Source organism: Myotis nattereri (genome assembly GCF_964212035.1).
Source record: "Myotis nattereri genome assembly, chromosome: X".
Lineage (NCBI taxonomy): Eukaryota > Metazoa > Chordata > Mammalia > Chiroptera > Vespertilionidae > Myotis > Myotis nattereri.
In genome coordinates, this window is record NC_138078.1 from 105321903 (window position 1) to 105346966 (window position 25064).

The 25064-nt window shown below is 33.9% G+C and overlaps 1 protein-coding gene across 1 annotated transcript in view; it reads left to right on the top strand.

Annotated features, from left to right (window-relative positions):
* The window catches only part of HTR2C (5-hydroxytryptamine receptor 2C), a 318127-nt gene that overhangs the window by 125038 nt on the left and 168025 nt on the right, over positions 1–25064 (top strand). Inside the window, exons 3-4 of the mRNA XM_081115142.1 lie at positions 19696–19807; positions 24516–24829. Coding sequence (XP_080971268.1) covers positions 19773–19807; positions 24516–24829 — 349 coding nt within the window. The 5' untranslated portion in view covers positions 19696–19772. The remainder of the gene's footprint in view (positions 1–19695; positions 19808–24515; positions 24830–25064) is intronic.

The following is a 25064-nucleotide window of genomic DNA, read 5'->3' on the forward strand; positions in this document are numbered from 1 at the left end:
GGTGGCCATCTTGTGTGAGGGCATGATGGTCAATTTGCATATCACCTCTTTATTATATAGGACTAGAGGCCTGGTGCACAAAATTGTGCAAGGGTAGGGTCCCTAGGCCTGGCTGGCAATCAGGGCCGATCAAGGCCTTCCAGCTGCTGGCTGGGGCCTCCTTCATTCTGTGCTGCCCCCTGGTGATCAGCACATGTCATAGCGAGCTATCGAACTTCCAGTCTCCTGGTCAAACTCCTGAGGGGACACTTTGCATATTAGCCTTTTGTATATATAGATAACTAATATAATGAAGCATTGACTTATTACTTGAAGTGGAATATGAATTTTGTTTAAGTGGAAATAGAACTGACATGCTACTCTAAATCATTATGAATAGATGTGAAGGTGTGTAATTCTACCTACCTTCATCAATAAAAAAGCATTCTATCATGTTCTAAGTTTTATGAACAGAATACACCTTCCTTAATTTACCAGCTCTTCATTTTATGGTTGTTGTTTTATTTGAATAACAAATGCTCTGCTGAAATAGAAGCTTAAGAATGTTTTGCTAAAGTGGCTTTGAATCAATATAAAGACTCTAAATAGATTGGACATGCTCATTTTTCCCCATAACTGCTTGTCCTGCTTGTTTTCAACCTAAAAGTGAAAATAACCCAGGTAGCTGACATTTTTATTCTGATTTCAAGATTTAAGAACAAAACAAATTATAGTCTATAATTGCAGAAATACACTGTCAAGTTAGTTTTATCCTTTTTATAATACGCTGAATTTTGATGCCATCATAAGCTGAAATCTATAGCTTTTGGCAATTTAGTCAAAAGAAGAAAGCAAACAAGTAATCACATGTAATTGACATATAATTTTATAAAATCAAAAATTAGATGATAATAAATTAAAATGGAATCAATAGGTATTTTTTAAAAAAATTAAGATTTTATTATTTGTCCAGGCTGTATTTTCTAAAGTTTATTAAAAACAACTAAGCAAGACAAAAAAATATTTCAGTTATTGTTGTATGTTGAAAACAGACACAAAGTGTCAAAGACAACCAGACAGCCACCTTAACTCAGAAAAATCCTCTAAGGACTCTTTATTCTCAAAACTTTAATTCAAATAACTTAAAATATTTTTTGTGTCTACTATATTTCTGCTTAAAAAATTATGTAGTGAGAGGATCTTTTTAAACAAATTCTTACTCAAAATGCCATTAAGGACATTTAGATTAAACCATATATTTATAAAGACTGGTGCAAATATAGTCAAATTTTTAAAAAGTTAAACCTATTTAGATAAATGCATATGACCATTTCTAACTGATTTGCTTCCCAATATTAATAGTATATTGTTTCAATGGGACTATAAAACCTAAAGATCTAAACATCACTTTAAACACCTACAGAAAGAAGCCCTGGCCAGATATCTCAGTTGGTTGAAACATCATCTCTATATGCCAAGGTTTCCGGTTGCAGATTCAGTCCTTAGTTAGGGAACATACAAAGTTTCAACCAGTGAACGCAGATAACTGGAACAGATCAATGTTTCTCTTTCTCTCTCTCTCTCTCTCTCTCTCTCTCTCTCTCTCTCTCTCTCTCAGAAAAAAAAAAAAAAGAAAGAAAAACGTGCGGAAAAAATGCCTATCAATTTGAAAGCATGTGCTTCTATAGTAAACCATCATGATTGTTGGGTTATTTCTCTTGACTGGATTGCCAAAAGCTATCAATTTCATCCAGCTCAGAATGACTCAACTATCCAGCCTATTATAAAGAGGATGAAGCTGACTGGAGAGTGTATTTATGCTGAACCTGCTCCTCAGGAGCTATTTCTTTACTGTCAGAAATAATTTCTCCTGTGGACAGGCCATTTATTCTCATACCGCAGTCCATGACTTAAGTGAGGAACTTTGTTTCTTTCCCTACATGTGTAAATTCTGAGTAAGTATCCTCTTCATTTGAGTATCATGGAAAACCTACTAATTTCAGTTCTAGTCTGGTGCAAATATAGTCAAATTTTTTAAAGTTAAACCTATTTGGATAAATGTATTATAACCATTTCTAACTGGTTTTCTCCCCAATGTTTGAAAACAAACTTAAAAAAATCTAGATTAAATAATTATTATGAGTTGTTTCATTAAGGTTTTATCAGAGTTGCATATTAAGAAAGTCAATAGTATTAACTAAATCGTTTGTCCTAATCACATTACTCTGAACATGATTTTTAAATAATCAGATAATCGACTAATTTTTGAAAATGCATTTTATCATAAATAAAAATACCTCATTATTTTAATATCTGTCAACCATTTAGCTTTTCACAGAGAAATTTTACATTGATCATCTTTTTGGCCACATGCTAGATTAAATAAAGGCTCAGAAGGTTTCAATGAATTGCCTAAATTTATAAAATTAAGAAGCGCAAGTTGGACTCAACTTTTCACCCTTGGACCCCAAAACTCGATGTTCATTCAAATGTAGCATACTTATGTCTTCTTTTAACAGCAATTAAAGTCAGCTTACCCCAGTATTGTATGCACCTTATCCTAAAGGTTTAAACACATAATGTCCTCAAAAAAAGTTTGTTACTTGACTCAAAAATTATAGTAGTCTTCAGCTTCATGTGATAATGGACCAAACACTTTTTATGCATACTTAAATATGTGACTCAGAGGGAGAAGGGATTATTTGGCAACTCTTAACCTATAATTTAATACTTTATTGCTTCAAAGGAATCTCTGCTTTCAAAACAACTGGCACAATCATATACTTTATAAAGTGTTCTCCCACCCCATATCATACATAAAAACTTTTAAAGAGTTTTTAATTTTAAAAAGTACTGACACAATTAAACAGTTGTAGGAAGATCAAAGGAAATGACATTTTGTGAATCACTGGGTTTAATCTTAGTGAACCAAAGCTAAAAGCTATCTTCCATTGTTATTTAAAACCTCCCTAGTGTAGTTTTGTTTTGTCTACAATTGTGCCAATTATGCCCAATTTACAAACTGTATTCAAAGAATAATCTAAGACTAAACTAGTGTGTTTTCCAACAGAACAAAACTGCCTCCTTACATTTTTGCTCTAGTCATGGAAGTGTTCATTATATTTAAAAATCACTTTGTTCCTCTGCTATTGTTGGTAGTAAACTAAATGAGCAAGAAAGTCATTGTGAGACTTAATAAAGTTTTGCATAAACAACTTATGTTGGAAAATAGTCCTGGCAGCTCTTCCTGCCAGAGTTAGTCCCAGGAACAGTATGCAGAACACAACCATGTGGGGCTTCCAGACATCTAGGAATTAATACAGATTTGAGCAAACCAATTTTCTTTCCCTTTCTTCCTTCTCCCCCTTCCCTGCCTCCCAAAGCTCCCTTCCTTCCTTCTCTTCCTCTTCTCCTTCCTTCCTTTTTCTTCCTGCCTTTCTGCCTGACTTCTGTTTGTGAATATTTGAAGAGCCAGGTGTTTTGGAGTGCATTGCAAAGGAACTTCCTGCTACTGTATTTAATTGTGTGGTCTATGGCATTGCCTTTATTTCTTTCACTTAAAGAGAGGGTATGAGACATCTGCATTGAAATTTATTAACTAGAGTCTAAGTGCATGAAATCCATGTCCTCAGCCCAGATTGTGAAAGGGCGCAGGCCAGGCCAAGGGACCCCACTGGTGCACGATCGGAGCCGGGGAGGGATGAAGGAGGTTGGCCAGCCAGGGAGGGAAAGAGGGAGTGCTCCAGGGCACATCCAGCCCATTTCACTCAGTCTTGATTGGCCGGACCCCAGCAGCAAGCTAACCTACTGGTTGGAGCGTCTGCCCCCTGGTGGTCAGTGCACATCATAGCGACTGGTCGACCAGTTGAATGTTTGCTCCCTGGTGGTCAGTGCATGTCATAGCGAGCAGTTGAGCGGCCTTAGCATATCATTAGCATATTACACTTTGACTGGTTGAATGGCCAACCAGATGACTGGATACTTAGCATATTAGGCTTTTATTATATAGGACTAGTAAGACTGTAATCATGTATGACTTAGAGACCATTTGCTCTTGGTAAGGCTCAGCATCAAAGGACTGGAAAGAGAATAGGAGACTTGGTTCTAATCTTGGTATTGACAAAAATAAACATAAGTACATTGGATAAGTCATTCATCTCTTCTGGATCAGTTTCCTCAACTATCAAAACAGGAAGCTGGATGGTCTTCAAGTGCCTCCTTTCAACACCTTCCCTGAGAGTATACTTATTAAACATTGAGATTGACAGGTACAGTGTTCAATCTGGAGAATTTTAGAGTTTCTGATAAGGATCAGAGAATGACTGTAAGGGTTGTGGACAAAAAGGAGCCACATGCTAAACCTGACAAGCTCAGGGGAGGCCTGTGTGGAGGCCTCGCAAACTCAGAGACCTCAAGTAACCACATAGGATGGTCTTAAATGAAAACTTTTTAACTAAAAGCAGTTTATAGCAGATAGTCAAGTCCTAGGTTAGAATTTTCCCTCACAAAAGCCCATCTTTACCTTAACTGAGTCTGACCATTGTCTTTTTACATCTACAATAACATATCTTTGGAATGTCAAGGTAATTTCTTTCTCTGGACCGCTCAAAGCACAGGCACTGCACCAGAGTGGAGACCACAAATCCCCTCAATGTTATTGCTATCATGTTAATTGTTGACTGTTAACTATCCTGTACCCACCTGTGTAAAAGAAATGTGTCTATCATTTTACTTTTCATCCAATCCCAGAGGTTTCTGTGCTTTGCTTTCTCCCACCTCCCTAATTTATCACCAGAGCATTTCATGTAACCCACTTATGTCTTCTCTTTTGATTCTAATGTATAAAATAAGGTGTGAAACTGCCATTTTTTCCAGAGCATTTTCTCAATCCGATGAGATGTTGCTTCCAGGCAACTGTCATCAGTTTGGCTAAAACAAACTCACCAAAATTCTCTACAGGTTTGAATGTTTCTTACATTGACAGGATTACTGGTAGAAAGGAAAGGAGTGTACACGTTGGAGTGAACTATTGTGAAATTGAATCCTGCTCTATCACTTACTACCTCTGTGTGGTATTTTAACATCTCAATGTATTTTTTATTCTGGTATTGTAATGTTGTCATGATAAAGATTAAGTGAAAAAAATATATGAAGTACTTCTCACAGTGCTTGAGATATAATAATAAATTAGTAATAAAAACAATCATTGTGCATCCCCTTTCCATACTCTTTTCATGTTGAGAAATTTCTATAGAGATTACTTAATCAAGAAGACTTTTTATTCTTCTCTCAACTTATTTTAAGTTGACAGTGACTTAGATAGTAACACTTCCCAGGGTATACCATAATGACAGACTCAGTGGCATGAACATTATATAAAGTCCTATACTAATAGATTCTCTACTGCCAGATGCAAAGAATCAAGCCAAAAGGCATGTGGGAAGCTGATGAATAAGTTTCCACAAATATTGGCATGAGCTGGGTACTTGTTTTATGAACGTAACTTCTCAATTTTTGCCAAGTTAATTTCAATGACCATTTAGAATAAATTCTGGCTTTCTCTGAGCAGCAGGTGTTTTGGGAAATCTGTAGACTTTTTAAAACCTATTTATATGTGGTGCAATACAATCAGCTATGAAGATACTATATTGCCAACTCTTCTTTCTTTGCCTTTCAGTTTTTTAGTTGCTTCTCCATACAGATGGCTTTAATTTAGATCAAAATATTTTAGATATTTAAAATAAGGTTTTAAAACTCAAGGAATCCTTTTTACAACAAATAACACAGTAACAACTGATTTTATTTCAGAACTCTAATACCAACAGATGATCAGACAAAATAAATTTGAATAGAGAACAGGTGGTTTTTTTTGGTTTTTTTCCTGCTGTTTATTTTTTCTTTATTTATTAAGGTATTACAAATGTGTCCTTATCCCCCCATTGTCACCGTACCTCCCAGTCCTGCCCTCACTCTCACCCTCTATTGTCTGTGCCCATTGCTTATGCTTATATGCATGTATACAGTACTGATTATATAACTATAAATGTGAGTTATCAACCTTAAGGATAGAGGTAAATTGCCAAAAGTAGCTTGCATAACTTTTGTTCCTTTACCTATAGAAGAGATGAAAACATTTAGAAATTATACAATTTTATTTTACCATAAATTCTCAATTAAGAAATAATTGCTAATCAATGGAAAGAATAAGAATGTAATCTCTAGATAGGCAGGGATCTTTGCTTTATTTACTGGTGTATCCCATGTGTTTAGAATATTGCCAATCACATAGTAGGCATTAAAAATGTGTTGAATGAATGAATAATGCCTTGATAGACACATAAACTCTTTGCTTATATCATCTTACTAAATGTGCTGGGGGAGGGGGCGTTAAGCACCCAGATGTTCTTTTAGAATCTTGAACTTGCAATTTACTAGAAATAACTGCTTAACCTCTTTGAATCTAGTCGTTTCTTTTTCTGTAAAATGAGTTGTGGAACTTAAATTATGTGAAACTAATTATCGTAATGCCTGGCACATAGTAGGTGGTCATTTAATGTTTGTGTATCTTGTTTTATTAGCACTGTACCTGCATTTTGAAAAATTATGGTCTTATAACTTTAATTTAGAAATATTATTTATAAAATATGAAAATAGGACTCCTTGTGACAGTTTTTAAATGTAACAATAGAAGTAGCAACACTGCCTATGATTTACTACGTAAAGGAGAACAAATGTTCAGGTTGATGCATACAATATATTTTTGTTAAACAAATGCATAATTTAATCAGCATCATATGCTGTTTGGAAAAGTAAAGCATTATTTACATGCCATTGCTATGCTATCATAAAATATTGAGTCCCTGAAATGAAAGAAAAGGATAATTATTCTCTGGTGGGCACATGTTCCTGTGTGACTGTATTTAATACTGCGATGACCTTGATTTAGATAAAGGCAGATCTGTCTTATTTTTTCAGGCTTCTGTCTTTTAGTCCTTTTCTTCAAGTACTTTTGCCAGAAATATGGACTCTCCATGGGAGACTTATTGGAGACAGGCTGGATTTTCTTCAAGCTTATTCACAATTTAATGGAAAGTCTCTGCCCAGGAGAACAACCTGTGGTGTTAGCTTAGCAAAAATTCAGTATGTCTTCAACTGCGACTTTCTTTCATTAAAAAAAAGAAGAATGTGCTCTCCCCCCCCCCAGCATAATTTATAAAGTCTATAAAATCACCTGTGAGACAAAGTTGCCACGCCATACCTCAGTGGTTATTTGCACTGAACACATTTTCCTTTATAAATCTTCTGAGTGAACAGAGATTTTCCATGAGAAATGAATACATTGAATCAATGCAAATCTTCAGTCATTGATAGTGTAAATTATGCCCAGTCATGCATGATGGAATCCATTTTGAATTTACAGCTACTAGAGAATTCATATCAAATTTAAATATTGTAATATGCATACTGCATGTGTAGCTGTCAGAAAACCTTATTTACATTCACCTTTAAATTGATCACATTGTTGTCCCACAAGATTTTTAAGATCTTTACCAAATTAGAGATATACCCTGTATTTAGTAAGTCACCATTATTACACCTACTTTAATAACTTAGATGAGCAAGCTCAAGTTGTTGTAAGCTGTTGTTAAGTGGACAAGGTGGTACCAATGAAAATACTTTAATAATCGATATTGGAAATATGGTTTGCCCAAGGACTACTTGTATCAAAATCCAATATCATAACATCCACTGGGAAGAAAGTCATCAAAGAAGAAAGATGCTTATATAATTTTGTAGTATCTAGAAAAAAACATTTTTTTTCTAGAGAAAATGCATCATCCTCATCATTTTAAGAGATGGTAAAAATAATGTTTTGTGTTTTGTCTAGTTTTGTTTCTGACAACTGAACTGGTGACACATTAAGTTGCCAAAAATTAATACTAGATTGGGTATAAAATAACAAATCTGAAATCTTCGAGAAAACTAAAATTTTCAATGCTGTATAACCTCAGAACATATCTCATTTGTTGTCATAACTTCTTTTGAAAAACTTTCAAACATACATAGTAGTAGAGATGATAATACAATGATCCTTAATATAATCAACCAGATTTTATTATTATTAAGATTTTGCAATGCTTGGCTCATCTCTCTCTTTCTCTCTCCCTCTCCCACTCTCTTTGTTGAATTACTTTAAATCATTTTGCTTTACTGTAGTATGCATTTTTAAAATTGTGGGTAATGTGTGACCTAAAAATAAAAAGCCAAAGTGAGAATCAACAAGATTTTGACATCAAAGAATAGATGTTTCAGAAGCAGTGATTAAGGCAGAAACCCAAGTAGTGTTCCAATGATGAGGCAAGGGCAAGGGGTTTTACCCGTAAAAGAAAGGGAAACAATGACATGAACAGAAGGAAGGAATTTCTATGGGTGCTAGTAAGCTAAGCTATTATTTAGCTATACATGTGGTGCTAATTCTAAGCAATGTTCATAATCATCGGTCCTTGTGGTCAGAATGTCTGCTTTCCTGTTAGTTTTACAAACAGTTTTTTAAATACAATGTTCAGACCTAACCGGTTTGGCTCAGTGGATAGAGCGTCAGCCTGTGGACTCAAGGGTCCCAGGTTCAATTCTGGTCAAGGGCATATACCTTGGTTGCGGGCACATCCCCAGTAGGGTGTGTGCAGGAGGCAGCTGGTCGATGTTTCTCTCTCATCGATGTTTCTAGCTCTCTATCCCTCTCCCTTCCTCTCTGTAAAAAGTCAATAAAATATGTTAAAAATAAAAATAAATACAATGTTCATTTGGCTCAGTCCAAAGGTTATTTTGCCCAGTTCAAACATTCCAAAAGTTTGAGGAATAAGACATGCAGAGCAGTTTCTCTGGAATGGCTGTCATAGCTCTATTTTAAAATGGCTCTACTTTCATTTTTATTTTTTTGAGGTAACTCCATACTGCTTTCCACAGTGGCTGCACCAATCTGCATTCCCACCAACAGTGTATGAGGATATGATTTCACTCATATGTAGAACCTAATGAACAAAATTGACTTACAAACAAAATAGAGAGAGACTCATAGTGAGCAGCCTGACAGTTGTCATAGGGGAAGGGGGTTGTTGGGCTGGGTGAAAGCAGTGAAGGGATTAAGCAAACAACAACAAACAATAAACAAACAAACACAGACACAAAAACACTCATAGATACAGACTACAGTATGGTGATAACCAGAGGGAAAGGGGAGTGGGGGAGGTAGGAGAGGGCATAGGGGGGATAAATGGGGATGGAAGGAGACTTGACTTTGGGTGGTGAACACACAATACAATACACAGATGATGTGCTATAGAATGGTACTCCTGAAACCTATATAATTTTATTAACCAATGTCACCCCAATAAATTCAATAAAAAAATAAAATGGCTCCACTTATGCCAAATTTTTACAATTCTTACATAACCATGATGCAATTACCACACCTAACAATTTTAAGAATAATTCCTTGATACTATTTAATATCCTAATCCATATTCAAATTTTCTCAGTTGTATCAGAAATACCATTTTATTTTTTTTTCTTTTCAAATTTACTTTAACTCTGGATGAAACTATGGAATAACATGCTGATATTTTGGCAAAATTGCCTACAGTTGATCTATATTATAGCCAGAGTCTGTGATAGAAAGCTGTTGCTACTGCACACGAGTGAGTAGAACAGTGGTGATTGCCTTTATGTAGAATGGTCTTCAGTGAGATGTAAAAATAGGTGTGGCAGTCATGAAGCATCTGCTATTTCACAAATGACTTATTTTATTCAACTTTGTGGTGATCAATATTTTGGAGTTTTAATATTAGGTAACTTAATTTTCCTGCCTAAAAATTATGAGTGAAAATATTCAACCTCTCAAAGGGGCTTTGAATCATCATGAAATGATTGCAATTTATGAAATTATAGTGCTTTTGAGGATGATAATAATATATGCCTATATTCATAGCACCTTTCTTTTTATTCCCCACTCCCAATACACCCAAACACACACACACACACACACACACACACACACACACACACACACACACACTTTGAAGTCATGAGCAAAAGGATTTAAGGGTTTATGTTGGCTTGAACTTCTTGACAGATTGAGGGTAATTAGCAGAATTCTTCTTTCATCTAGCTAGAAAAAAAATGTGAAACATATGATGTGTCACTTGTGATCTGATATTTTCGCTTTAATCTTACTGAGAGGAGTTATAAAAGAGGCAGATATGTTTTTCTACATAATGACACCATTTGATATGATGTTCACAGAAGTGGTGCAAGAAACAGAGTTTGCCTAACAGGTGTGACTCAGTGGTTGAGCATCGACCTATGAACCAGGAGGTCATGGTTCAATTCCCGGTCAGGGCACATGTCTGAGTTGTGGGTTATGATCCCTAGTGGGTGGTGTGCAGGAGGTGGCCAATCAATGAGTTTATCTCATCATTGATGTTTCTATCTCTCTTCTTCTCCCTTCCTCTCTGAAATCAGTAAGAAATATTTTTAAAACAGTATTTTTGAAGTCCTGAAATTGAAGTACTATTTTTCTCCATAAATTAAAAAAGGAAGAAAAGTACACAAAGCAGTGAACAGGTTTTAGTTGAACATTAGACCTCTAACGTAAAAGAAAAGTCAAGTTTTAGATAGCTACAAATCTGGCCATTCCTTCTAATAATTCACATTTTCTATAAAGTATCCTAGCAGTGAGATTTTTTTAAATCAGGAAATTACAATGAAATAATTCTGTTTTAATTTTTTGGTGAGTCCGTGTGGTCTCCTAACTCTTTAAGAATGATACATGTATTTAGAATTCATTTAAGGAAGTAGAGGAGATAGGACAGAATACATGCACAAGAATTTGTAGGATATGCAAGCTGCATTATGAGAATACTCAAGTTAAAAATCACTTTCAGTCCTAGCTGGGCGGCTCAGTTAGTTGAAGCATCATCTCATACACCAAAAGGTTGACGGTTCAATCTCAGGTCAGGGCACATACCTAGGTTGCAGGTTTGATCCACAGTCAGGGTGTTTATGGGAAACAACTGATCAATGTTTCTCTCACATTGATGTTCCTCTCCCTTCCTCTCTCTCTAAAAATCAATAAAAACATATTCTCAGGTGAAGATTTAAAAAATGATGAAATAGAGTACATAAAAATAAAATATTCCAAATGAAAAATCAAAAGAAAATTTAAAAAAACTTCCACACTTTTGAAATCAAGAGGCTTTCTCAGGTGAATGTTGTTTCACATTTAATTGGCAATAACAAGAAGTAGAATGTAATTATAACCAAACTTAACTATATAGAAGCATCTTTTTATAAAATAACCTAAAATAAAGGAAAACATTTATGAAAATACCTGAATCACAGCCTTTCAGAGCCAGAAGGGATAGATATCACAAACCCTTCATGTCATGGATGAAAAAACTGAGGCCCAAATTGGTTTAGTGACTTATACCAAGTCACACATCAACTAAGTGATAGAGTCAGGACAAGAACCCACGTCTCCTACCACCCAGCCTAGTGTCCTTTCTGCTATACTACACATATTTAACATCTAGAGTACTGACCATACTAGAAAGAATTATACATTGTGTAAATTATTTATTATTAAATCAGTTTTAACTTAACTCATTTTTATTTGTGATATATTTTAATTTTTCATTTTAATCTGTTATTTATAGATATTGCAGAATTTTAGTGATTTATATGCACTGTTTAGTAATGTTGTAAAACAAAAGTAGGAATTGCTTTGTTTTTTGTTTGTTTGTTTGTTTGTTTGTTTTTGGATGGGATAGAAGAATCAAGAATAGACTGATCCTTCCACTCCAAAGTGGATTTTGTTTGTTGGTTTCTTTTCCCTTAATATAGGTGATTCTGAAGCTTTGAAATGAAGACCTGTTGGAAAAATGAGGAGTTAAGAGTTCATTCGGATGTCCAGATGTATGCAAGTACCCAGTTATTGGCAATAAATACATCTGGGCAACTGATTGAACTTTTCGCTTTCCATGACTCGACGGGAACCCTCTACAGCCTGCTGCTACATGGCCTAAAACTGTGATCTCTTAATGAAATGGGAAGTTGCTTATGGGGGAGGAGATACCAATGTAAATTGTAAATGTGAAAACATTTTATTTTGTAGCTAACTTGAATTTTAAGTATCTTAACAAATGATGAATTGGGAATTTCTCCCTTCATTTACAAAATGTAAACCAAACTAACAGAAAATTTTGTATTCCCACCAGTGACACCCATTTGCTTAACTCACCAGTGTAAAAGAATTGTATTTTTTATTGTGATTAAAAATAAACATCAAATGCTGGCTAATATTATTAGTATAATATTTTAAGAATATGTAAGCTCAAGCTATGGATACATACATAGGTCCATCTAAAATATTTCTCCCAGTTACTCTTTATCCCATATGCCATTTCATTTGATTTATAGCAATTCTTACAATTAAAAATTATTCTACTTATTTGTTTAAATGCTACTGTCTATATATCCTGCTGGAATGTAAGCTCCATGAGGGCAGGGGTCTTGTCTACATGCCCAGCACGCAGGAGAGTGCCAAGCACGCAACAGGCAAGCCATAAATATTTGAATACATGAGAGTGCTATGATGGTGTTCAAAGTTTTCCGTTTTCCGTCCTGTAAATCAGTCGGAATTGGTCTCCAACACAGAGATATAGCATATGGTTTGCTCCGTGAGCTCTGCTGTTTAAAAGCCTTCAGTTTACTCTGCTGTGCAGGTGCTAATGCTGAGATAATTCAGGGATGGTTCTGTTACCACCGATGGAGAAAGCAGCTTCAAATTATGGGGCACTGTGCCCACTAAAACAGATTCTCTCTGTGCCCGTACTACTATCATGGAGTGATTTGTGTCACTCTTTTAACTATCAATTTTGAAGCTGTTTTGTTTTAAGTATTTTATGAAAATGGAGTGGGTCTTGCTGTGAAATACTTAGGGTCATATATACTGTAGATTTTAGGAGTTAACATTCTTTAAGCCTCACTAAATTTCACAGTCATCACTCATGAAGCATGTAAAACACAAACAGAAAAATATAGTAAATACAAATGAGGAGAAAATACTTGTTGCATTTTAATTCCAAGTATAAGAGGAACAGTTAAAATGTTTTAAACAACGACTTATCTTCTCTAAAGAGGTGGGGCAGAAAAATAACAATAATAGCGCTAAGACTTGCATTCAAATAGCATAATCACCTTATTGCCAAGTGGAATGAAAGGCCCAGGAGAGACCCAGAGTCTCTTCCAGTTAATGCTCCCTGCCTTTCACTTTCAAAAGTGTCTCCATTCGGAGAAGAACTTACAAAATCACCCAACATAAATAACTGCATGTTCAGAACTGTTAGAGTTCTTCGTAGCGCACTATGAGGAAGTGTCTAGTTCCATGTCTGAAGCTCTGCATTCTCAAACAAGCCAAAGAAAGATGCAGTAAGTATGCTGCTAGTATTATGTTATCCTGTGATATAGACACTTGACTTGGTAAGGAGTAATTATTCCCAGTCAAGTCTCTTAGCTTGAGGCTTTTTGCCTAATATAAAAAAAAACATGTTGCTAAACAGTCGAAGGTTATGAAATTGGCTCTCATGGAATTTGTTCTAAAGAACATTAATTATCAAATTTATTGAAGTGGGTTAAATATAGACCTGTGTGAAGGCAAAGGACTGGATTATTTGATCACTCATAATTTTTCAGGCCTAGGAGTTCTGTGAATTCATAATTGTAGGAAAAATTAGGACTTGACATTTGAAGATAGATTTGAATTTATTTAACTTCATCGAATAAATTCCTAAATGAGCTTTATTTACATGCTTGCAGATCTTGTGTTGACCGGTCAAAGAGCAGTCTTTAATTGCATTGATTGTAATAAATGGATAACAGTAACTTTCTGTTAAAATCATAAAGTTATTATTTTATTTGATTATAATTAAAATGAATTTTAGTATAATTGTTTACTTTATTAGAAAATTATTACAATACATTTGAAGTTGAAAGGAACATTTCTACAATACTCATTAGTCCTGAGGATAATTTTTGAATTACATATTTTCCCCCAAATGTTATAAATCATCCCACATTAGCACAATCTTCTCAGGATTAATCTGAACATTTGTGACTAATTCACATTTAATTGAGCCATCTGCTGAAAACTCAGTGACTCTAGTAACCAGAGGGATGTTTTTTGACTTATGAGTTCCTAATTTCCGAACAGTGAAAACTGACAAAAACAAAACCTCTGCATGTATTATTATTTATTCAATTCTTAAATACTTTATTATAAAAAGTCAGACAAGAATTCTCACTTAACTGCCTATTCTATGATTTTTAAAAAACATTCAGTGTCAGATTTATTCTCTTCAGTATGAGAGAAAATAATCTACAGCATCACCATGATGAGCTCATAGAATTTTTAGAAATCTAATGTAAACTATGTCTTTTTATGGGTTAATCTATACCCATCAAATTTTGTAAAAAGGTGAAGGGATTAAGCAAAGAAAAGAAAACTTTATCGACATACAACAGTATGGTGATTACCAGAGGGAAAGGGGGTGGGGGAAATAGAAGAAGGTAATGGGGGGGGAGGATAAATGGTGATAAAAAGAGACTTGACTTTGGGTGGTGAACACACAATACAATATATACAGACGATGTGCTATAGAAATGGTACACCTGAAACCTATGTAATTGTGTTAACCAATGTCACACCAATGAATTCAACAACAATTAAAATCAAGTGGAATTTCTGGCATTTCATCAATATCACATTTGACCAGGTCTGGGAAAGAAAGAATAAGAAACTGTTAGAGGATAGAAAATGCGATTGAAACATGACCAATCTTCCTTCAGTGTCAAAGGGTGGAAAAGGGAACAGTAAACATGAATGATAAATGCTTAGTTTTAAAAGAAGCAAGGAAATGTCCAGGTTTTCAATAAAGTTGTAGACTTCTATCATCTTCAAGCACAATTTGGACAAAACCACAGCTCGTCCTGTCCTTCATTCTTAAATAGAATCTTTTGTCTTCACATCTTAAATCTCTTCAAGTCTCTCCTTTCCCTTCCTTTCGATTAACCAATTATTGTGGGAGTTACATGGAAAGCACATCTATGTCTCCTCCTCTCAAAATTTGTCTTTAGTGCATGTTTATTACACATCTGCTTCTGCTGCATTGGACAAAACCCTTTGAACATTTTCCATTTCCTCACCAACCACCTCCCTAATCTTCCAAGTCCTCTTCTCTCCCCCTCTGTCCAACTACATTCTAGACTCTTCCTACATTACTTTATTGAAATGGTGCTAAGAACACCAGCCATCGCCTTTTAGACAAATCACACAGTATAAACTCTGCTCCTTCTCAAAACACTCTCCCTTGACATTTTCCTTTTGCTTATCCTTTCCACTTTATTTGTTGCCACCCCTTACTTTTTTCCCTTTCTCTAATTTAATATTTACTCTCTGCTTGTTTAACAGTTGATTCGTAAACTTAATCTTCAACTATGACTTCAGTGGAGTCCAAACTGTGTTTTTTCCCCTTGTTGTTTTGCATATGTTCTTGCCTTCATCTCTCCCAGTAAATAACAATGTAGGAGCTCTTTCATACGCTAAATTTAATATGTGTAAAACTGACATGATGTGCAAAACTGATTTCCCTTTCTCATTCTTGTAGTTTCCACAAATGAATTCAACATACAGGATTCTATAGACAATAAGGATGGCCACTCATGTCTCACCACTTGGTTGGCAAAATGACATGGAAAACTAGGTATCCTTTAGAGAGAGCATAGCCCTAAGTGAATCATCACATTATTGCCCAAAAGGTGTAGCATGTTTAAACTCATGCCCATGCAAAGCCCATAAAAGAACACTGCAAGAAGTCAACATAGAAATTGTGTAATTAAAGAAAATATTCGATCCTACCATAGCCATGTTAAATTTAGAGCTAAAAACGAATCACTCCAATTAGCTGTGAAATGAAAAAAATTCCCCAGCCTAGCCTGAGGGCATGTTGGAAGAGACAAAAGTAGCTTTTGGTCTTAACTCATGCCAGCCCTTCCTCACCAAGGTGCTTTTGCTTTTGAAAATTGTTTTCAACTCCAGGATGATTACTCTAATGACCTTTAAGTATTTCTGTGAGTGACCCTGATAATGATAATTTGAAATTTATTTCTGAATATACAATGGAGAGTCTATTTTTGTTCAATTGTTTTCAAATGTTCTCACTAAGATGCTATATGCTTTATGACCCATGACATATGTTGACAGATAAGCATAGATTCTTAGGCCTCAATTAAATATACTGTTCGGGGTGTAAGTTTTGCTTAATTAAAAATTGATATTAATTGAGGTTACTCTGCAACAAACTTATGTAAAATTGTATAATTGAGAACTATATGAAAACTAATATTTGTCCCCCTTTTTGCCTTAGTAAATGTAGTTACTATTATTGATGCCTGAAGATCTTACAGTGCTTTAGAGAGATCATGAAAAGGTTTGTAATTTATGCTGCAGAAAGAAATGAGATTGGTTTAAATGTATACTGATTCTAAACTTATTTAGGGTTACTTTAATTTTCGATTTTCTCTTCATGCTTGAGACAGCTAATTGATTTCAGGTTACTCAATAATTTTCTGAACACAGAAATATATATATATATTCTTATAACATTTTATATTATTAAACAATCATAGTTTCTATGAGAATCATATACATTCTCATTAAAATTTACTCTGTCCATTATCCCACAAATGTTTTTTTCTTTATTTTATAAAACAAAATTCTTTTCCAAATTTGAATACTTCAATTCACAGATATTCTTCTCACGTTCACACAACCATCAGGATTCCATTATGAAAAAAATTAGTGGATTGGTGGAGTCGGAGGGGTATGCAGATAAGAGTTGTCTTCTTATTTTTTGTTTCTCTTAATTTATCTTATCCAAGATTTTAAGAGCTTTTTCATTTCCTTCCCTTTTTGTAAAATTTCAGAACATTTCTCATTACAAAATATCATTACAGTGATCTGACCTTTTGGTAAACCATGTAATGTAACATTACTTACTTTACATAATTTGTATAATTTATGCCTGTCTAGCATATCATATCTCTAACCTTACCGCTAATCCGGGGACATTTTCTATCAGGTTTAGTCAACTTTAAAAGGGTGTAAATTTTAACAGCACAGAAAAATGTTATTTTGCTCTCAAGGTGTTTTAGTTAATAAATTGGAGAAATATATATGTAATACAGTACTTTTATTATTACTTGGCTCTTCTCAATGAGATTGGAACTTTGAAAATAAATATTAGTTGTTTAATTTTTCTGTTTATATTTATCAGAAAAACATACATGTAAAAATGATGACACAGTTGATTAACTTTTAATGGAATATAATATTTTGAGTAACAATAATGGGATTCCAGCATAGCTGCGAATATGGATAATACAGTCTTTATGACATGATTATCATGTTGAGCTATGGCAAAAACAATTTCAACTATTAGGAGGAAGCATTTTACTTTGAAACTTTTAAATTATATTACTGTTTGGATACTTGAAAAATAAAAATTGAAAATAATTTTTATATTTTATTATTAAAATATTTTTATTATTAAAAATAGTTATTTTTATTATTAAAATATTAAAGTATTTTTGTATTTACTGAGGGCTAAGAAGCAAAAGAAGACCACTTTATCTCCCTTTACTATTTTTTTCTGTCACTTATTTCCAGATCTCCTAGGAAAAAAGGATCTATGCATGTCTGGCAAAATTTTAGGGACAGAAATGGTCTGGCTAATGATGATCTGGCTAATTAATGTCACTCTATCTCTCCAATAGGATATTTAGGGTTCCTGGATACTGGAGGCCATATTTTATGTATTACTATAGTTAAATTATATATAATTTTGAGATAGATTTTTGTGTCAGCAGCACTGTTAGAACTTACAAGTGAAAGATGAGAAATAAGAGAAAATAAATAAGACAAATAATAATGCCATTAAATGAGATGGAAAATATAGGGAGGTGCATATTGTTCTAGTAAAATTTTATTTCCAAATTTCTAAAAAACACTAGAAAACATTTCAAAAGTTTACCAACATATTTTATCGTATTTCTTTAAAATATTTACAAATTAGATAAAATAGATATTTCATGTTATTCTATGTTTTCAAGCTATTCAATTCTCTCTCTCTCTCTCTCTCTCTCTCTCTCTCTCTCTCTCTCACACACAAACACACACACACACACACATGCGCACACACAAATAATTTATTCTCAAGGACAGCCCACTGTTGGCCAGGTTAATATCACAATCCTGACTCTTAGAATAGTTTGCAATCCCAGAAATGAATACAGTTGGATGTTTGGTGTGGGAAGAGAGAATAATCAAAATCATAAAGTAGAAGTTATAGGAAAAACAAGATGGAGAACAGAGGGGTTTACCAATTCTACTCCTAGTTAGGAATCACTAAACAAAAAAACCAAAGGGTTCTCTATGTTAATCATTAGATTAACATACATGTAAAAATGGGATTCCAGCATGGCTACGAATATGGATAATACAGTCTTTATGACATGATTATCACACAGTGTTTTTCGATGTCAGTGTAAAGGTTGAGAGTGACATGTTCTACTTGGTAAGGTGTTTTTTTCCACAATGAGTGCAGCAGAGATTCTCAGCAAATTCGGCCAGCATTTTAGCATACTGAGTACAGTGCATGCTAAGTGGTAAATAATCTGCTATGTAAATATTTGGGGCTTTTCAATGAAACAAATAACTCCTTTTTAAAATAGCCTACAGAAATTGAAGCTGCTCACTCTGAAATTCTTTAATAAGTTGTTTGGAGAGTTTTCATGTTTCATACCTTTGAAGATACATAGTCACCTTCTAATAAAAGAAACTACAAATGTTTTTTTCAGTCATCTAATGCAACTCAACTTTTGATTGCATTATTTGAATAATTTTCAGCATTATTCCATGGGTCTTACTGTAACATACTGTCTGTTGGATACTAATTAGTTGATACATGAGGATGATTGTTATATATAATATAATAAACATGACCAACTCACTTATTTTGGTATAAACCTTTTTCTGTACTCTAGAGAATATTGTTGGTTAAAGCCAAAGTATAAGTAAAGCTATCTATATGTAAATGCAGATGGCTTCACTCTGAAACAAAAAAGTTAGAAAAGTACAAAATGTGTTCACTTTATAAAAACGCTTAAAACTTGTTTTAGTTTTCTATTTCTTATATTATGAAAACTTTTTACTTTATAGATGTCACCTAATTAGTAGATCACAAACTTTGCCGTAATGGTTTGCAAATTAAAGAAACATTTATTCTTCATTTCTTTCTCAAAACAACAATTTGAAGCTCTCTATCCTCTAACAGGGGGAGATTTAGTGGAATCTCCACATAAATTAAAGTGTGTACAAGAATTTTTAGAAGAACTATGATAGTTGTATATTGGTAAATAATGAAAAATCTATTCTTTTTACCATTTTTACTACTTATATGATATAACATGCTGACCTATTTGCTAAATTTAGTATTGATTGTTTCTTATCCCTTCATAAGTATATTTAAATTTATTTAATTTGTTATGTAATTATTTGGACCTTTAACTAATTTTCTTTTTCTTTTTCTTTTCTCTCCCCAGAAAGGACGGTATTATGAACCCAATCTAAACGTCCTTTCCTCAGTTTTAAACTTTGGTTGCTTAACACTGAAGCAATCATGGTGAACTTAAGGAAAGCGGTGCACTCGTTCCTGTAAGTATGCTATTACTTATTTTTTTTCAAAAGATAACTTTTTTATGGTAGCTGGCTCAAAAATGTTAAACAGGCTTTTATATGATCATTCAGCCATATTTACCTCAATCTTCATAAATGACTTTTGTTTCAATAGACTAATTGTATACGTGTTTCCTATTCAAAAGCAATAAATGGAGAAAAACCCTGTAATTTGAACTCCAGTTAAACACAACCACTCATGCATTCAAACAAGTAATATGGTAATTATACCTTAGATTCAAAAACAATCCCAATGCCCACGATTGCCTTCTCCATGGTTAAAACATAGAAGTGAGAAGATACTTTCCTTTTTCCATCATGAACTGAACCAAGAAAATAAAATGTCTTTATAAGTCTCTGGTTTTATATAAAATATTTGAGATTGCAAAAGAATGCATCAGAAGTCAGGGAGTTGGGGTTGGGCGGTGTAGCTAGACAGAGGAAAACAATTCAATTTTTGGAAGTCCTGATGCAATGACCCAGTAGTTAAAACTAATACAATGTAACATAAAGGGTATAAGTAAAGAGTTGAATTCAAATACTGGACAATTCTAAACATGATGTAACCCAGTCATATCTTCTTTTTTTTTTTAAAATATATTTTATTGATTTTTTACAGAGAGGAAGGGAGAGAGATAGAGAGTCAGAAACATCGATGAGAGAGAAACATCGATCAGCTGCCTCCTGCACATCTCCTATTGGGGATGTGCCTGCAACCAAGGTACATGCCCTTGACCGGAATCGAACCCGGGACCCTTCAGTCCGCAGGCCGACGCTCTATCCACTGAGCCAAACCGGTTTCGGCCATATCTTCTTTTTAACTTAACAAAATATAGGGTTTGTTTCTTCTAAACCTACTCTTTGAGGAATGGGGCATTGAAAAAAAAAATAGATCCAGGTCTCTGTAAACTGACTGGTACAGTGGAGAAGCCTTGAATCGCCTTGCTTTACACAGTCTCCTCTATAATTCCTGTAAAAGCTCACTCAGGAACAAAGTTTACAGAGCAGTGTAGGTATAAAGAACATCATCTCCAGTATGCACCATTATAGCCCATCTTGGATGTCACTACTTATTGTAATAATGATACTCTCAAGGATGTGTGGCTCCAAGAGAACTAGAGCAGATGAGGAAAGGAAAGGGTAGACAGTGATAGCAGAGTCAGATCAGACAGATCAGCAGAGTAAGGTGTAAGAAAATGAAAGGACAAATGTTTCATGCACCTGTGTCAACTCTATTTGGGCATTGGTCTATATACCAGAATGTAGGGTTACTTTAAAGTGTACCGAATTATTCTGGTATGAAATTAAGAAATTCATATCACCTTTTTCCATCCTATTAAGAGAAACAGAGAGCATTCATCTCTTCTAATAATGCTCTTTGTCATATGCCATCGAAAAACTCAGTAGGTTTAAAATATACTCAGACTTTTAAATTAAATTATCATTTTGTTTAGCTACTATGCATGTAAAATTATATTTCATTAAAAATTTAGTAGCAATGAATAAATTATTTTCACGGTTCCAAAGAACTTGTGATTTTTGAGCATATATTTTATGAGACTTCTGTGGCTTAATGGCAATTCATATAGCTTTAGAAGCAAGACCTAAATTACTCCTCTTTTGTAAAAAGACTGTATATATTTCACTGAGGATGCACTATTTGAAGTTAGATTTAATTATAATACTGCCAAGTTTTATTACAAAACTATAGAAAATAGCATTGGACTACAATAAAACTCATAATACGTTTCCCATAAATAGTACTCAGTAATAATTTATTAAATTGAATTGAAACCAGGGAACTAAAGTAAATACTCTTTCAGGATCTTTCCCAGCACCATTACTTTATTTTATAATTCACAATAGATTTCTTTCTTTATTTTAACAATAGATATATTTATATTCTACAAGCTTCCTTAGTAATTTAGTATTTTTTAAAATATATTTTATTGGTTTCAGAAATGAAGGGGGAGGGAGAGATAGAAACATCAATAATGAGAGAGAATCATTGATTGGCTGCCTCCTGCACGCCTCACGGCACGCCCCACACTGGGAATTGAGCCCGCAACCTGGGCATGTGCCCTGACCAGGAATCAAACCATGACTTCCTGGTTCATAGGTCGATGCTCAACCACTGAGCCACTCCAGCCGGGAAGTAACTAAATATTTGTTTCATGGGCTTTTTAATAAAATTTATGTACATCTGACCAATAGAGTTATACTTCAAGTGGTTTTCTACCCCAAAGTTCTAAGATACTCAAATTATAAAATTCATAATTGAACATAGTTTTTTATGTTATGTGCATTTTTGTTATGTGCAACTTTATTCTGCATTCCTCCACTGTTTTTAGAGAAATATGGAAAGGATTTAGATGTTTTCACAACTTCCTTCAAAAATGTGAGGTGGGACTGCATATTCTGTTAGGACTTTATTCTCTGTGGTTCTGCAACTGACAATTGAAGATGCAGTTGATTATTGTGAACATAAAGTCTTGTAGGGCTATTTGTAATGATCCCCACATAATTTAAAGCAGAAAAAAAATTGATACCAGAGGGACAAGTTTTTTATTAGATAGGCCAGAAAAGACCCTGGATTTAAAATTACTATCTGAACCTAGTTCTGCATAAATAAGTGTTATTTTAAAATAAAATCAGGACTTAAATTCTTGAAAAATTTTAAAATATGTGAATTGGGGTATAGTTTCCATAAAATCCTTCTGTTTAACTTTGAAGGCAGGAAGAAGGTAGCTCCAACATTTACTGAGGGCTTATTATCACAGAGGTACTATTTTCAGGGCTTTGCACATATCATTTAATTTTCACAATAATCAGGTTATAGAGATCATCCTCTTGGACAGATGAGGAAATTTATGTTGTAAGAGGTTAAGTGACTGGTCAAAAATTATTGAGGTCATGTAGCCAGGACATTGGCCACGTGCCATATGCAACAAATACAGTGACAGGATAATCAACACTAAGAACAAATAACTTGCTTTTATTTATTTGGTCCTTTATTTCAATAAATTTTATTTATATTAATCAGATTAATTATGGTCCATATTATTTGAATCACATATTATTTTAGCTTCTTTTTTATATTCCAGAAAAGTAATATGGCCTACACTTGAATTTACTGATTATTTCTCAATATTTGATAAAAATTACTATGTGTGTTTCTTCCCATCATGTTGCTTAGAATATGTTACCTTTGACTAATTAGAAGCTTGTTTTTTAAGCTAGATGTCTGAAGTATTAGTTTTCTATCCTTTGTAAAATGATAGTCAAAAATTTTTGACTCCTTCATTATCTTAAAATACATAGTATATTAACAAGATAATAGAGAAATAATTTTTATTTTTTTATTTTTTAAAAATGTATTTTATTGATTTTTTACAGAGAGGAAGGGAGAGGGATAGAGAGTTAGAAACATCGATGAGAGAGAAACATCAATCAGCTGCCTCCTGCACACCTCCTACTGGGGATGTGCCTGTAACCAAGGTACATGCCCTTGACTGGAATCGAACCTGGGACCTTTCAGTCCGCAGGCCGATGCTCTATCCACTGAGCCAAACCGATTAGGGCAGAGAGAAATAATTTTTAAATGTGCTATAAAATGATTATAATATTTTACTTACATTTAAATAATGCCAATAATTTTTCAGATTGCTACAGTTTTGCTTCGCAAAGTATGATGTGCATGTATGTGTGTATGAATAATCATATAGATATGATTATTATAATCATAAAATAATAGCAAACACTATACATAGTGTAATTGCTGCTTAATATTCATTAGATATCTGTTACTGAACATAAAACACATGTAAGACAGTCATGCGCAGATAACTCTTGATTTTAAGCAGGAAAATTTTAATATGCTTGTTTGCCTTATCTATTTTATTAAAATAAATGTTTTGTTAGACACATTATGAACTTACACTTCGAGAGGATACTTAATGAATGTAATTTGAATAAATCATTACAGCAAATGAAGCAATAGCATGGTTTCAGATTACTTGCATAGAGTAAAAATTTAAAACACAGGCTTTGAAATCAGTGAAACCTGAGTATTGACCCTTCCCCTGCCACTTACTGGCTATATTGCCTTGATAAAGTTACTTAATCTCTCTAAACCTCAGTCTCCTCATCTACATAATAGATATAAATTAGTCCTGACTTCATGAGGTTGTTTTATGAGATCAAATGAGATTATAGATATACTAGAGGCACGATGCATGAAATTTGTGCAAGGGGCTCGGCCCTTGCAGCCCCGGCTTCGTCTGGAAGGTCGTCTGGACGGTTGTTTGGCCTAATTAGCATATTAGCTCTTTATTATATAGAATACTTCAGTAAGCTAAGTGCCTAACTCATAATAAACACTAAACAAAGAGTATTCTTTGGATAGAAAATATACTGAAGTTTAATTAAAAGAGCAGATATGATAATGATGATGATGATTACTATTGAAGGAAAAGCAATTGTTTTGTATAAGCCATTTGTTGTGTTTAAGCAAAATAGGGTGGGGCAAAAGTAAGTTTACAGTTGTTCATATGGAAAATAATACAATAATTAATAAATAATAATGCAAGAATAAACTCTGTGCTTTGCATATGCACAACTATAAACCAACTTTTGACCCACCCAGCTTTATAATAAGTATCTGATTTTTTTCTTTCTTAATTTTCAGTGTGCACCTAATCGGCCTATTGGTTTGGCAATGCGATATTTCTGTGAGCCCAGTTGCAGCCATAGTAACTGACATTTTTAATGCCTCCGATGATGGACGCGTCGGAGTTCCAGGCGGGGTACAAAACTGGCCAGCACTTGTAATCGTCATAATAATAATATTGACGATAGGTGGCAACATTCTCGTCATCATGGCAGTACGCTTTGAAAAGAAGTTGCACAATGCCACCAATTACTTCTTAATGTCCCTAGCCATTGCTGATATGCTAGTGGGACTACTTGTCATGCCAACTTCCCTGCTGGCAATCCTTTATGGTAAGTACAATTTTATTAGTTTTTCAGTCTCAGATTATGTCATGAATTTGTGTCAGGTATCACAATAAACATTCATAAAGTTAATTATTTTGCTTGTATCATTTGAAAAGTGAAGAAAAAACAAATTGTGTGGCAGATGGAATTGGATGTGTATGTAATATTTATTAAATAAATCAGTAACAGTCTTCAAAAATCAAAACAGACATTTTATAACATATTAAGATGATAGATAGAT